Here is a 17,026-nt window from a genome sequence, read left to right as displayed (position 1 = left end):
ATTCAGTGCTGACTCAGGGTTAAACGATTTATGCTTTTTGATTTTAAACAATATTCAACAAAGTCACCCGCACTTGTGTATTTAATAAGTTGTGTTTTGTGTACGAATATATCTGGTCTAATAACTATGGTAGATTATATAGATTTACATATACTTTAACAAGCAACACCAACCTTGCCACGTTCCTCCAACCATCCTAAACAAATAATTTGAACTATACAAAGCTACTCATCTATTCAGCTACTCTAATACTTTGCGTCACAAACTTAACTTAATTATGCAATCTCTCTTTAAACTAGCAATGTAATATATTTTAATTTATCAAGTTTCCTCTTTCTTTTCTATTGTTAACTAGTTTTAAACATTTATATTCACTTACTCTTTATATGTGAACCCCCACTAGTTGGTGGGTTGTTTAATATATTTGTGCGTTGTATGTGATATGCGTTTTAAAAGGCCACTCTGGGACGTTCTTTCTTTAGGTAGGTTTATTTCGGTTAGTCCCTTTATCACATGCAGTTTATCGTGACCAGTTCGTTCTTTCCTTACTAGAGCCATACTGGGTTATATTAAATGTAATTATTTTTTTTTTTAATTATTCTTTTACACTGTAACTACCATCGACAGTGATAGGATTGCTTTACTATTATAAATTAAATGTGTTGTAACTTTTTTTTGCACAATTTTATTTTGTTATTTCGTTACTTCTCTGTTATATTTTAATTTTTTTGGTGTATATTCTGTAAAATGTACTATAAAATCTTTGTATAAACATTATTACTTTTGGCATGTTTTAAATCATTAAATTGATTTTGTCATTTTTTCCCGTCGCATTGATGTTATATTAATTGTATATCGTATTTATTATTTACTTTTATCAATGCGCGAAAAACCAAAATTTAAAAAATATATAAAGAACGTTGGAAAACACAATCTATGTAAATTTAAGCTATATTGCCTTTCTTTAACCGACATATTTATATGTGCAGATAACCAATGCCTTCAATATGAGTTATTAACCCTTTACGCGCAAACGAACCATCCATATATTTAGAAATCAAATTTCATATGATTTTTACATACCAAATTCCTAATTTTTTTATTAAAAAATATTTTGAACTAAAATACTAGGTAAACTTGAAAATAAAACGTACAGTTTGTTAAAAACTTCAACTAAGCAAAAATGTTTTTGTTCCCAATTTAATATTAAAAGCATTTTGAAATAAGATACTTAAATATTTTAAGTTTTGTTTTTTTTGATACAGAAAAAATTTCCAAGTTTGATTTTATTAAAACAAAACCCAAGTTACTAGAAAAAAATTTTAAAAATATTAATAAATTAGGCAAAACTTTTTAACAAAATTGAATAAAAAAAAAAAAACCAGACATTTTTTTAAAGGTGATAACCAATGTGGAAAAAAAAGTGCTACGACTGCTTCAACTTAATAGTCAATATCAAATATTGTAAAAAATTCATATCTTAAAGAACTAAATTAAAGTAATTTAAAAACTAAACTAAATCCTTTAAAAGAAAAACAAAGTTAATTCAAAATTGAAATAAAATATTGGCAATGACAAACTAACTTAAATTAGAATTCAACCGAATTTGTCGATGGGCACACAGCCATGCATACATCTTGACCTTTTCATTTTAATTTCTTCTTCAACTTGTTTAGTTTCAAAGTCAACTACAAGCATATGATTTAAAGTTGTGCTCTCCTTTTGTCCACCGCTGATAACCAGTTTGCCATTAAAAGCAGCAAGTCCTAGAGTTTAATCAAAATTTTTAATTAAAGACAAGAAACAATTTAATTTAATACAAAATACCATGATTAACTGATAAGAATACAAAAAAGGTAATATTTTTAACAAAATTAAAAAAAATGGAAGTTAAGAAAAACATAAAGTTAATTCTTTAAAAAACTTAATAGTAAATTGTTGTTTGTTTAATAACGACGCAAATAATGTCAAGTCTTAAAAAAAAGCGTTAATGAAATTAACTTTATGTATGACAAATAGAAAATATTATTAACATTGAATGCTGTTAAAATAATAATTTAATTGTTTTTGTGTTGCAATGTGTTAATCACACCCTTCTGTAATTTACTTTAAAAACAGCTTTCTACTGCAAGGAAATGATTAGTTACAGTCTTAAATTACTAAAGTGGACATCCCATTATAATAATGTCATACATGGGTCCTTTGGTAAGGAAGCTATCAAGTAACTAAAGCATTGTGGTAAATATGAGTAATTAAAACATACCCCTGACTAGCTTGTAAAGCTTAAAGGGCTTTTCCGCCACTTATTATTGTGTAAAACGATGGGAGGTATTTTTTTACACATACCAGTTACATGCATTACTATTTTACAGAAAGTGTTATTTTATTTAATTACATATAATACATTACAATGTAATTCAAATGATTTTGTGCAATGCCAAAATAAGGAGCGTGGGTAAATTTGATCGTTTTTTTACCTGCAAATTCCAGGTTTGCTTCATGTAGTTCCTTCCATTCTTCAAGTATGTTAACAGCAGGATTGTAACGAAATATGAAGCTGTCATTATTGGAAATCATATAAAAATAATCCTGGTATAAAACACAAGAAAGTCTTGCTAAAGGTCGACCTAGAGGCAGTATTGTCCACCTAAATGTTAAAATAAAAGTCCTTTTTCTATAGATTAGAAAGTCATTTTTAGCAGTATTTTAAGCTTTTAGATAAAACAATGAAGGCCTGACAATAACAAATATACAAAAAAATAGATTGGTAATATCATTAAACAGTAGAAAACCCACTAAACTTTTTTTAACATATTAAAAAAAATAAGCTTTTAACCCTTGCAAAGAAATTACTCACGAATCAGTAAGAGGGTCATAGCACTGAATACAATCAAGTATAATCTTGCTTGAACTGTTTGGTTCTTCTGTCATACTAACACCCCCTATCACATATAACTTCTCCTTATGTGATAATACACCTAAATCATAAACCAACTTTTATTAAATTAAATAAAGTCATTTGTTTTACATTACAAAATGTGATTTTACCTGGTGAATAACATCGTTTAGGCAGTGATTTCACCTTTTCCCATTTATTAAAAGCAGGTCGATATCTTTCCACATTATCTAACACCCCCGGTTTTTTTCGATTTTTCGGAGAAGCCATTAGACCGCCTACAAAACATAAAAGTTAGTAAACAAGCATAAAGTGAAGAATTTAATAAAACCAGGGATGGGCTGTTATTTAAATTAATCGAATTCAAAGGGCCCGAGTATTTCATCGCAATACTCGGTTGTAACGTCATTTAAACATATACTACTTACAAGAATGTTTTTCTCATAGTAATCAAAATTGCAAAGATTTGCCGAAAAAATCGTATTCATGGATTTTCAAGTGTTTAAAATATAATTTTAAGTCCAAAATATGATTTTAAATTCAAACGATAATGTAAAAGTCTTAAATTTATTAGGCGTAAAATATGGGTACTAATATGCTGAAAATGACAGATTTTTTACTGAAACGCAAGATACCTATGGTATTTAAATTGCGCTACAATCAAATTAACAAAAGTAAAAAGTGTATTTTTTGAGCAATCGTTGTTTAACTAACGTTATATAACTGAGAGTAATTTATATTTTTTTGGAAAAAGGCAAACATCGTGTTTTTTATGTTTAGATAATCGTAAACGTTCTCAAATGGCAAATTATTCCTCGGCGTCCGGGTACCAAAATATGCTTGACAGACATGAGTATTAAGATATTCTTAATAATTAAGATATTCTTAATACTCCGGCCGAGTACTCGGACTCAGATTCGATTGGCTTATTTCTTAATAAAACAATTGATAAGATTAAGCTTCTAAATTCAATCCTAAAAAAAATTTGAAAAGATTTTCTAATCTAACCAGCAACATATATAGCCCCATCTACTGATGCAGATCCATGGCGCTCTCTTGGATGTTGCATAGCAGCAAGATGACTCCACTGATTTATATTGGAAAGGTAGACAGATACTCGATCTTCTGTCATACCGGAGTTACTGTGTCCACCAGTTATGTAAATGTCATTTTTGTGGGAACATACACTAAAAATAAGGTAATACAAAAAAAAAATTAACATTCATGGCCCACTTTAAAAATTTCACACACTTGGTTTTACAACATGGGAATATTAAATAAATTTTTACTAAATAAGGTGCTAAGAGCGGAACAAACTTCTGCAAAGCCAAAAAATATTTGTTAGATTATCTATCTGACCAAATGATCAATAACATCCAAAACTGCCAATGACAACCCTAGATTGCATCAGGGTACCAAATGTCACCAAACATTTTGACCAAGAAGTTGGCCTTTCACACCGAAAAAAACATACCTCATTAAACATAAAAATTAGCATAAACAAACAGCCAAACACTGTAAATATCACTTACCTGTAGCTATGCATAGAAGAATGAGAAGTAGAAATATCACTTAAAGTTAACCACTCTTTCTTTATAGGATGATAACACTCAGTATAGAGAAGTCTTCTGTTGTTGCATATACCACCAACCACTACTAATACTTCACTGATTCCTTAATATAAATGGGTTTATTTAATTAAAAAAAAAACAACAGAAAAGTGTGACAAATTTTTTCCAAAAAAACTTTTTTTAAAAATGCATTTCTTACAACAAATAATAAAATGTTTCCAATTTTAATTTTACTCTTAAAACTTAAGGTTGGTAAACTCGAAATTTATTTTTAAAATTAATAACAAGATTTAGTTTTAAACTTATCCTTACAAGAAAATGTTGGACCAACACTATAAGTTTAAGCAAGAACTCACATCCAAGAAGTAAGTTACAAACTTAAACCTATTAAGTTTAAACCTCTTTCAGTTTAAAACTTACGATTGGTGAATAAAATTTAAAACTTACAAACAAAATTTACTTTTAAAACTGAAACTAAATAAATGGGTTTTAACTTTAAACTAACCAGATGAAACTCGAGGTCGAGTGTGGGGTAAACTTGATTGTTTCCATTCATTTCTTCCAAGTGCATGATATTTACATGCTTCACTTATTATCTCACTTACTTTACCTCCCTGAGTAAAAAAAAACATGTTAAATAAGTGTATCTAAATTTTGGTTGATTGTGTGTAAATATTCTGTTTTTATAAATTTAAAATAAACCGTTTTTCAAAAAATGCAATTTAAGTTAAATAATAGCAATAAAATGACAGTCCTTTTACAAACAGTAGTGGTTAGAACACTTGGCTTCACAACATGAAATCATTAATTTGATTTCCACTGCTTTTTATGTCACAGCGCCCTTGAAAAAGTTGTTATAAACAGTGCAAACTTCTACTGGTAAAATAAATAACTGACAAAATGTTTAATAATATGGAAAACTGCCAAAGAAATCACAAGTCCAGGTCGAGGTATCAAATTGTGTCCTATGTTAAGGCTGTAATTTTGGTCTTATCACATCTAGCATAAAATACACAAAAAAAAGTATAAATATAATAGGTAACCAGACACTTCGCCCCCGGACACTTCGGCCAATTTTTTTTTCAAAACAGCGGGGATTTTGCATTTTAATTATCGCGATAAATTTTATTTTCGCGTAGTTATATACAGTTTTTTAGACAGTATTTGAAACAAAATAAGCAGTAAATTAATATTTTTTTTTAATAATAATGTGCAAGAACATGTTATCTTTCTTTTGCCGTGTCAATTTTTTAATTTTACAAACTAAAACCTATAAAAAACTAATTTTGAAAGCGCGCGCTTTTAGGTGACGGAGGACAATGCATAATGATATCTCGTATTTTGGCAAATAGTGCCGCCTTTCCAAACAATATTTGAAGAAAATAGAGCGTTAATTTTTTTTTTTTTTACACTGAGGATTATGCATAAATATGTTATCTTTCTTTTCCCGTGTTAATTTTTTAATTTTACAAACTAAAACCTATAAAAGACTTATTTTGAAAGCGCACGCTTTTAGGTGACACAAGACGATGATGCATTGTGATAAAACGGCGGGGAGTCGGCGATGAAATTCCCGTGTATGAAGTCAGCGTAAGACCATATTTTACCGATATTCAAAATAAAATTTTGCATAAAGTACAGTATATATAAAAGTTTTTATTGGTTGTTACGTTAATGACATATGTTAGTCATAAAATTTTGCATGCCAAAAGCACCCATCTTTCTTTCGTTTTAAAAAAAGGTTTTTGAAACAAAAATCTTTAAAAAAATAAATATTCCAAAAACCAACATATGTCATTAACGTAACAACCAATAAAAACTTTTATATATACTGTACTTTATGCAAAATTTTATTTTGAATATCGGTAAAATATGGTCTTACGCTGACTTTATACACGGGAATTTCATCGCCGACTCCCCGCCCTTTTTTTGCAGAACAAATCTTTTGGCAACTCTTTAAACGTTTTATTCTTTGTGTTTTAGTATATAAATTTATATACATTAACACGGGCAATAACTAATAACATATTTATGCACATTCCTCAGTGTAAAAAATGATTAATTAATGATCTATTTTCTTCAAATATCGTTTAGAAAGACGGCCCTATTTCGCAAAACACGTGATATCATAATGCATCATCGTCTTGTGTCACCTAAAAGCGCGCGCTTTCAAAATAAGTTTTTTATAGGTTTTAGTTTGTAAAATTAAAAAATTGACACGGGAAAAGAAAGATAACATATTTATGCATAATCCTCAGTGTAAAAAATAAAAAATTAACGCTCTATTTTCTTCAAATATTGTTTGGAAAGGGGGCACTATTTGGCAAAATACGAGATATCATTATGCATTGTCCTCCGTCACCTAAAAGCGCGCGCTTTCAAAATTAGTTTTTTATAGGTTTTAGTTTGTAAAATTAAAAAATTGACACGGCAAAAGAAAGATAACATATTCTTGCACATTATTATTAAAAAAAAATATTAATTTACTGCTTATTTTGTTTTAAATACTGTCTAAAAAACTGTATATAACTACGCGAAAATAAAATTTATCGCGGTAATTAAAATGCAAAATCCCCGCTGTTTTGAAAAAAAAATTTTGGCCGAAGTGTCCGGGGGCCGAAGTGTCTGGCATTCAAAATAAGTACTTGAAACAAAGGATGTTTGGTTACAACATCAAACAAATATCTTGTGCCCACAAAAAAAAGACGAACTGAACTTAACACAACAGCAGCATCAGCTTTTCTACTTTCCTCAAACTAAAAAAAAATTGAATACTTTTTTTAAAACATAATTTTCTATAAAAAAAATATAAATTAAAATAAAAAAAACATTTAAATATTCATATAATATTTTTAAAACTCACAAAAAGAAAGGGGAATTTACATAAAAAAATACCAGATTAGCCAAAAAAACAGCTGAGTAAAAGACAAAAAATATGCAATGCAAAGCAGTTTTAATTAACATTGTGGTTACAATAACTTGCCTCAAGCCATTTGACAGCAGCTTGATAAACATGTTCTTCAAACTGAACCACCAGAGCATCATCAGACAAATATTTTACAAGAACTGATACAGGTAAACGCAAAAATTCATCTTGCTTGGATACTTTGCCAAAATTGCGCACAGCAAATTTTTTTGCCTTGTTGTGAAGAAGATCTAGTAATCAATTTTTTTTTCTATTTTAATAAAACAGTAAATGAATTTAATATAGATAATTGAATTTCCTAACTCACAGAAAAATTATTTTTAAAAAAATGCCAAGTTAATAAGTTATTTCAGGTTTTAAAATTACCCAGTTTTTAAAATTATGCAACTAAATTACACTTATTTTGATTTGTTTATTTATCATCAATGTGAGAGGTTGAGTTCCTGACCTAAACATAGAGTAACATTAGTTACCCAAACTCAGTCTCGAGTTGCCTATGGCAGTTTAAAATATTATATATAATATACTTGCTTAATAATTAGGCTGCTGATTGAGTGTTGGCTTAGCAAAAGAGTTTATACCGTTTATAGCACCTTACTCAAAGATGCATGAGAGCAGTTAAGATTGAACCTAGGACCTCATTAAGTAAAGTTAAGTTTTCTGACCACTACACCGCCCCGCCACTTATTACTTATCAGGGCCCAAAACCACCTAGTGAATGAAGTGATGCAAATTGAAGAAAGCCAAGACAGTTAGCTTCGCCAACTTGATTTATAAGAAAGTCTTCACAGTTATCTTTTAATGTGTCCATCTGAAAATAATCGGCTGCTTCCAACACATCCTATGCACACAAAAAAAGACAAATAATAAAAATAAACAATTTTTTGTTATTGACAATTTCTTATTTATTATGAATTATATTATAAATAAATCAGATTTTTATTTTTAAAATAGTTAATAATAGTAATTTCTGTCTACCTTTAATTAATTACAGCATAATCTAATACTATGACCAGTTTATAAATAATATTTAAGATTAACACAAAAAAATTAAAATAAATTAAAATATCAAAACAAAGTTGGAGTCAGCATATTCAACAAAAATTACAAATGGCAATTTAACAATTAAAAAAAAATATCAAGTGCAATATATCACTATTTTTTCATTTAAATTTTTCTTTTTGTACTAAATGGAAAATAGTTTAATAACAACAACTATTTATATAAAGATACTGACTTATAAACGAAAATACTATAATACCTGTGCATTATCAGTTGTAATTTTAATGTTTTGTGCATAAGCATGTCTGACTATCATGTTAAGAATATCATATTTTCGACCTTGGATATTAACTTTTCCCTCTATACCTTCCTTCATACTATAATCAAACAACAAAGCAAAAAAAAAATGAATGACCTATTACAACCAAATATAAGAATTTCTAGCAATAATTGGTTTAAATATTATAACACAAAAATAGGCAATTAAATCTGCTTTACAAAAAGAAGCATTTTTCTTGCTTTTTTAAGCAAATGTATAAATTCTTAACAGATATTACAACTTACCTTGAGCTAAGCACAGCATGAAAATAACGACTACAAGCCGCAAGAACAACTCTGTGACAGGGTATTTCCCTTTCTTCAACCAATAAAGTTACATCAGTAAATTCATTTGCCTTCAATGTAATAATATATTTTGTTGAGGTCAAATTGAAGCAACTACTTGTATCCTAACCCAAGATTTATGGAATATTTATCTGGTACCATATATGTGCATAATCAAAAGTTTTATTTTAAAAAAAAATTTAATTTGCTAGAGGTGAACCCTACATCTCTAAATTTTTGCAGAGTCTCAATTAGATTTGCTTTTTGAGTGTTGCTTCGGATAATGTTTGCCGACTTATTTCTTTGCGACCTTCTTGATTTTGGTCTTTCAGAGAAAGAGTCTAAATCTGAACTATCACTTGTTCTTCTCCTGAAAAAAGAAAAATAAATAGTGTTTTTTATTTAAATAAATCTATATTTTATAAATATATATTCTGGTATCCACACATGATACAGAAAATCATTTGACCGAATGGACATTTCCCAAACAACAAAATTTTAAAAACAACAACCTACTAAAATTTAGTTAAACATTTTTTAAAAGATTGTCATTTTGGCATTTCCCACAAGAAGTTGGGGTAAAAGGTGGTTGACAGTGAATGCCTTATTTATAGTGAAAAAGGGTTTTTGATCAAATGTTTATTTGAAATGGTTTTTGGTAGTAAGACAGCAATTCAGATATTTGATGTTACTAAAAAACTTGATTTGTAAAATAAGCCATCAATTTTAATTTGATAAAAGTAATACAAATGTTCAGAAGTTTTACTCAACTACCTCTTGCCTCGTTTTCGATAATTTGCACCACCGGAACCAAACAAAACAGAGTTGTTTGCATTTCTCTGTGACCCATCACCTTCTCCTTGCTGCCGCCTAGCGGAAACAAAATCTTCATCGATGTCAGAGATGCTACTTCGACTATTGTCTGAAAGAATGTCATCTAAATCACTTGAAAAAACATCTGGGCTTTCTGGAAAGTTAAGGTCAATTGGAGGCTCAATTTGTGGTGGTTGCTCCAAGAAATCATCAGGAATATGAGGTGGCTAAATATAATTTAATTACACACTGGTTCAATTACACAATTAATAATGAATATATGTAAGTTTTAATAAAAATTTTATTTAGCAGTAGCCAGCACTGCTTGCATTAAAACTAACTTGATGATGCTAGCATGGATTACATTTTTTTGTTAATTATGTATCTTAAAAAAAGTTTCTAATTATCGAAATTGTAGTAAAGCTTGCCGACAATAAGTGCAAATAATTAAGCAATTACATAAACTAAATAATGCCGAGGTACAAAAGTATGTATAAAAACACAAGTTTTTTAACACATGACCAAAAAAAAATTAAAAGATTAAAATGGGTCTTAAAAATGCATTACAAGTATAGGAAAAAACTGAATATTTTGATTTACAAAAATTCCTTACAATTAAAAATTTAACCGGAATTTCATTTTACTAATATTTTAACAGTTTTATGTGAAAACTCTCATTTGTAGTGTTGTTTTAAAAAAAAAATAAAATTAAAATAAATAAAAAAAATGCTGAAATATGTTTTTGACTAAACATTGTTACGTCATAAAACACATTATTGCTTGAATGGAAATTCGGGACAAACTCAAATAACACACAGCCATGCAACAATTTCTTAGAGAAAATATAATTTCTATTTTTAATAATAATTTTTACAAGTAAAAATGTTAAAATAATAGTAAAATGAAATTCCAAGTAAATTTTTTAGATTTCTAAGTAACAAATTTTCGTAAATCAAAATATTTATACTTTTTTCCTATACCTGTGATGCATTTTTAAGAGTCATTTTGATCTTGAAAATCAGAAAACTAATGTAGCAATCTGGTTGAATTAGTCAAACTATTTTTTTTTATATTTTGCTTAGTGTTGCCATTGTCACTTTTAATGAAATACATCAATACCATAGATAATTTAACAAACTTATTTTTTTATTTTTAATTTAAGACAAATTTTAGGTTTATATTTAAGGTGCTAAACTTGTTGCTAAAATAAAATTATCATAAAACTTATTGCTAAAAAAACTAATTATATGTAAGGCAAAAGTAAATTTTTAGAAAAAGGTAAAACTAGGGATGGGTTGTAAGCCAAATTATTCAAATTCAACAAGCCCGAGTATTTCGTCACTATACTCGGCCGTCCGAGTACTCGGTTATAACATCATTTAAACTTATGACTACTCACGAAAATTTTTTTTGCATAGTAACCAAAACTGCAAAAATTTACCAAAAAACTGGTACTTATGGATTATAAAGTGTTTAAAAATGGCAAAATAACTAACTGCTGATGGCTATATGATTTTAAGTACAAACGATGTAAAAGTCCCAAATTTATAAGGTATAAAATATTGGTACTAATAGGCTAAAAATGACATTTTTTTCACAGGAACACAAGATACTTATGCTATTGAATTGCGCAACAATCAAATTGACAAAGGTAAAAAGTGTACTATGTTGCGTAATTGTTGCTGACGTAATATAACTAAGAGTTATTTATAATTTATTAAAAAAAAAGGTAAACCTCGTGTTTTTTTATGTTAAGATATTTGTAAACTCGAATGGCAAATTATTACTTGACATCCAAGTACCAAAGTATGCTCTAAGAACGAGTATTAAGATATTCTAAATACTCGGGCCTAGTAATTGGACTTGAATTTGATTGGCCAATTTCTAGAAAAAACATTTTTTTTTATTCTTATCACTTTCTATAAAAATAAATAGGTACCTAACTGCCACATAACAAAAAAATGTTAGTGATTATAAATATTAAGTTACTTTTAATACCCGAGCCATGTACTTAAGCTTGATTTGACCAGCCTGTATCTAAGTGATTATTTTATTGTAACAAATTTAAAATTTACTAAATTTTCAAACTATAAAATCAACCCCTTAAATAAGTAGAATTATTAAACATATATTATAATAAAACTTTTTATAAATACGATTTGGTGCGATTAAATACTTAACTTAACAGTAACACAAATTCCTACAAAAAAGATTACAAATTTTAATACCAGCATATCCCTGTTCATTAAACGATGTAATATCCTAAATGGACGATTTCTAACAAGACCCCTGTTGCCGTGACGATTTGGTAATCTTCGTGGATCCTGTACCGGAAGAAAATCTCGATCCTAAAATGTTGTTGAATATGGAAGTTAATAGCCTATGCTTTTAAATTATGTTCAAGGCTGTTGGTGTAATTAAAATAAATCATCAATACTGACAAAAATAAATTGATTTCAGTTTACAATGTGAAGACAAACAAATTGACAAGGGCACATTTACCTGAGTGCAAATTGACTGGCAATCAAGTACGCTATAAGTGCAAATGAATTAAAAATGTAATATATTAGCCACAATATTTATAGTATTTAAAGGGGATTTAAAAATATGCCATATTTATTAACCATTTATATAAGTCAATGGAGGTAAATATTGAAGGATTTTGACAAACTTAAATAAATATTTTGTTTTAAACTTTAAATCAAATATTTTTTGTTCCTAAGATAGTGTTATCATTCATTATTAAAAAAAAATACTATTTAAATCTCTATCTAAACATTTTTGCCTAAAATTCTAGATTAAAAATGTCCAAAAATTACCTACACAAATGAGGTGAGTTCTGGACACTGCGAAGGTAATTATTAGCCAGTGTTAACAATTGCCACATTCTAAAAAAATTTTGCGATAAAGGGGATGTTTTGGATAATTTTAGGCTTCAGGCAGTCTAGACGCAAACTTTTTGTAGCACTATCAGAATCTTAAAGAAACTGCTTAGTTACGTTACCCTAGTAAAGATTCTCCTTTTTCAAAGAATTGTCTACATAGAGCTTGTTCTTTTTTTAGCGTCTTCCATTTTATTGTAGGCTATATACCTGCAAACTAAATTTCTAATATTCTTTAAAGTTAAAGCAAATTTAGCGGCCGCACAATCTTTTATACACTCTTTTAATTGTTTGCATGAAATGGTGTTAAATACAGGCTGTATAGCCTAGACACCATGTTCTGGGGGATCTGTACCTTTATTACTAAGATAATATTGAGCTGTTGATTTTGGTATGTTATATTCTTTGGATAAATTTTTAACACTTGTGCCTACAGCTTTGTGTTCTTTTATTACTTCCGGCATTGCACCCTTTTCTAACATTTTTGAGGGAGGGTATATATATTTTCTTGGCATTTTTATTTTAATTTTATTTCTACTCTAAATTATTAATACACTTTATTGCAAAAACCTAAGAAATTAAAATCTGTTTATGTTTTTATAATAACTGTGACTGTGACTAAAATTGACTACAAGGCCTTTTTTTTGACTTTTGAAAGCAAATAAAATGTATTCACAAGTGTCCAATAATTACCCCCATTTACAATAGGGTGGAGGTAAAAATTGGATGCATTTTGTATAGACTGTGATAAAGATAGAAGTTTGAATTAGTGCCTATAAAAAGATCAGTGCATTTTTGGTTAGTGTTGCTAATCTGAAAATTTAGTACTTATGTTTTAACAACTTACTTTTTGACTATATTTTCGAAAAAATCAAGAATTTTTTTTGAAATTTCAAAAGTGCGTATTTTTTTCAGGCAATTTAGATTAAAAAAGTGACATTTATTTAAACCTTATGATATAAACAATGCTAAGGCAAATTATAGGTAAAAAGTGGCAATCCTAAAAAAATTTGGAATGGTGCCCACTAATTACCTCCTAACTTTAACTGTCCAATAAATACCTCCAATGACTATACATATCTTTACGCTTCATTTTTTTGACTCAAAAAAGTAATAAACATCAAATTATTAAAAAAAAATTAAGTTATATATAAATTTTACCATAGTTAAAACAAGAAAAAAATATAAAAAAAAATTATATCGTATTATATGTAATTAAAATCTTACCACATTGTCCAAATGATACAATAAATCAGCGTTAAAGCCCTGCCTAGATGGTCCTGGAGCATCATCATTCATTGTCAAATTTTTTTAACATGTGTTAATTATTGCCTGAAAATCATAACTATGTATGTTTAACTGGAATTACGTCAACAATAGTGGTTACTGGTTACTGTTAACCGATAGGCAACTTTACAACTACTATTATGACGTTTATAAACACGTAAGTTTCCTTCTGAAATAAATATTTTAACCTTATTATTTTGAAAATAAAATTTGATTAAATTTTACTAAGCAATTTGCCTAGACAAAAATAGCGTGTTTTATTGCATAAAAGAAGTATTGTGGGATCTCTATTACTTTCGCACGCCCGAATTTAACAAGGCGTTATAACCTAAGTATGGCAATTGTTCAACCAGATATTAAAAATTAGTTAAAATATGTTTTATTGAGTATAACTTAGTCCGCTTTACGAGTCAGATGTGTTAATAGGTAAACTGAATATGTGAGGGTTAGGGTAAGGGTTTAATTAATGCAACCTCTTTGTTTAATTACATGTGCCGCATTTTGGTTACACACCCTGTTTATGTAGGGCGTGCAAAATTAATAGAGATCCGTATTGTGGATTAATCATTTCATGATCAATCCTTGGTACAAGTTTATTCCTGTTTATCAAGGTCAAGACATTGCAATACAGCAGCCGCTTTATTCATGTAAGGTTTATGCGTTCGGACCGGTCAAGCAACCTTAAAGCAATTACAGACGGCCCAACAACAAAACAATAAACTGCACGATTTTATTAATCTACGACCACGGTGTTATTTGCCGCAGTAAAACGCCTCTAACCAGTTTACATGATGCAACACAATGTCAACGACCAACAAAAGGAACAAACCTAAAATTGATTATACTTATAAACTCGTACCTATTTTATTGCCCTTCTTCGTAAACACAACTATCTTTATTTTGGGTATAAAAGCCCATTGTTTTTACTGTTAAAAACACACTCTTGCAAACAGACCTTAAGTCAGACGCATTCGTCTACCCTTATGGTAAACGAACAACCACAGTTGTCGGAATTATGTTAGTTGTAATATTGTAAATTTAACTTTAGTAAAAATGTATAAATTAGCCTTTAACTCAGTTTGTTATGTAGCTATTAAGTATATGCCCGTGTTATATCTTTCGTAGTACGTTAAATATAATATGAGATACAATTATATTAGTTGTGTCGTGTTCTTATAATTTAGACAAACGCTAAAGCTTACTATCTAATATAATGCCAGATTTAACAACAAACTTAAAGTATTAAATAACTAAATTCAAATAGTCAGATTCATCAAAGACTTTAGCAATGAAGGCTATAGTAGAATCTGAGATTAGCGCCACGGGTTGCCAAATTAAAAAAAAACTAAAGGCATTGTTGCCGTCAGAATTTGAAATTTTGAAAAAAGGTTGAGAACTTTAGGCGAAAAGTGGGGCAAAAACTACCACACAGTTTTCAAATATTTTGGCAATTTGAATCTTAGTGTATATTTAAATTTAAACTGTAACTTAAATATTGATTAAATGAATAAAACTCAAATTAGTGATTTTTATAATATTTTAGAAAGGTAAAAAGGCTTAAAAATATTAAAAATATAACGAATAAAAATTATAATCAGTTGAATCTTCTAGAAAATTCTAGTTAAAAAGATCGGCGCGTAATTGTCAGTAAGGGTACGCTTAAGTCGCGCAGAAATTTTGGATTAGTTCTAGCATTCCTTTTTCAATCTTAGGTAATATAAAAAAGACCGTTTTGTATCTAAAAGAGCCGATTCACGGCCATCAATATCGAAAAAATCTTCCGGGGGAACATCACCCCGGACCTCCTTAGTGGTGCTGTGATTTTATTAAATTAGCCCCCTCTTTTATTTGCCCCACGAGCCGCCACTGACTACACGACTAAAATTATTAAAATTTAAAATATAACAACAACATACTTTAATTTGAATTTAGATTGTATGACCCAGAGCCATACTGTTTAAAGATCCAAAGTTTTTGCGAATTACTTCTAAATTATAACAAACCTTTTAGAAAAAGGGTTCAAATTAATTGTGTTATTAGGTTTATTATTCTATTTTGCCACAAGGCTTGTAATACTCCTGGGATTGATGGAAAACAGCATTTTGGTAGTATGCATGGTTTAAAGAATAAAACATGCGTTATTACGTAATTAAAAATACAATTTATTATAACGGGGTTAACATGAAACGGATATAAAGGTTCAGACAAAAGGGTTTAAATGTAAGGGGTTTAAAAGTAAGGGTTTTAAATGTAAAAGTTTCAAATGTAAGGGGTTCAGATAAAGAATTTTAAATGTACAGGTTCAAATGTAAGGGGTTCAGATGAAAGGGTTTAGATGTATGGGGTTCAGTTAAAAGGAGTTCAAATGAAGGGGTTGAATAAAATGGGTTTAAATAAAAGGATTCAGTTGTAAGGTGTTCAAATGTAAGGGGTTCAAATGTCATGGAACCATAATATTTATTATATATCATTGGTCATACAATGCTCATATTTGGTCAAACAAGTTAAGGCAAAATTTTGACATTAGTTTCGTAATACGGAAACTTCTAGTTAGCATCATTTGATTGCAAATTAAATTTACTTTGGAAACGTAGCTATAAAAATGTGGCAAACAGGAGTCATGACGTCATTTTCGCCCAAAAACTGATAATTAAAATACGTAATTTCGTCAAATAATGCTCCCGTTGACCCCTTTATCCCCTTGGTGCCAACTTCTAGTTAGCATTATTCGAATGAAAATTAAATTTACTTTGGGAAAGTGGCACACAGGGGTTGTTACGTCATTTCTGCCTAAAAACTGATAAGCAAACTACGTAATTTCGTCAAATAATGCTTCCGTTAACCACTTTATCCCCTTGGTGCCAACTTCTAGTTAGCATCATTCGATTGCAAATTAAATTTACTTTAGAAAATGGGCAATAAAAATGTAGCACACAATAATTATGACGTTATTTCCGCCTGAAAGTTATTATCATTTGTCAGTATCAGTATCTGCTTCGTAAAGTTTTCTACATTTTATGTACCACATATGGTTGTATGTTAACCT

At 29.0% G+C, this 17,026-nt stretch overlaps 1 protein-coding gene across 1 annotated transcript; it reads right to left on the bottom strand.

Moving 5' to 3' along the window:
* Positions 1-1,277: 1,277 nt before the first annotated feature.
* LOC145745449 (kelch-like protein 24) lies at positions 1,278-14,853 on the bottom strand. The gene is made up of 17 exons (XM_082563529.1): positions 14,840-14,853; positions 13,921-14,025; positions 12,040-12,159; positions 9,773-10,038; positions 9,224-9,368; positions 8,960-9,069; positions 8,655-8,772; positions 8,105-8,234; positions 7,451-7,623; positions 7,113-7,223; positions 4,973-5,081; positions 4,429-4,570; positions 3,905-4,083; positions 3,049-3,174; positions 2,858-2,978; positions 2,478-2,647; positions 1,278-1,766 (listed from the first exon to the last, which is right to left on the bottom strand). Exons 2-17 carry the CDS (start codon positions 13,990-13,992, stop codon positions 1,597-1,599), a joined length of 2,262 nt encoding a protein of 753 aa, XP_082419655.1. The 5' UTR covers positions 13,993-14,025; positions 14,840-14,853; the 3' UTR covers positions 1,278-1,596.
* Positions 14,854-17,026: the final 2,173 nt, after the last annotated feature.

This window comes from Corella eumyota, chromosome 3, assembly GCF_963082875.1.
Source record: "Corella eumyota chromosome 3, kaCorEumy4.1, whole genome shotgun sequence".
In the NCBI taxonomy this organism is placed as follows: domain Eukaryota; kingdom Metazoa; phylum Chordata; class Ascidiacea; order Phlebobranchia; family Corellidae; genus Corella; species Corella eumyota.
This window is presented reverse-complemented; position numbering and strand designations above follow the sequence as displayed.

What these genes read in the sequence shown, in the direction of transcription:
- LOC145745449 (XM_082563529.1), bottom strand. Translation starts at nt 13,992, where the DNA reads ATGAATGATGATGCTCCAGGACCATCTAGGCAGGGCTTTAACGCTGAT. An exon ending in CATGCTGTGCTTAGCTCAAG is followed by an intron (nt 8,773 to 8,959) that starts GTAAGTTGTAAT and finishes GTTTGATTATAG; the next exon opens with TATGAAGGAAGGTATAGAGG. An exon ending in TGCATCACTTCATTCACTAG is followed by an intron (nt 7,624 to 8,104) that starts GTGGTTTTGGGC and finishes ATTGATTACTAG; the next exon opens with ATCTTCTTCACAACAAGGCA.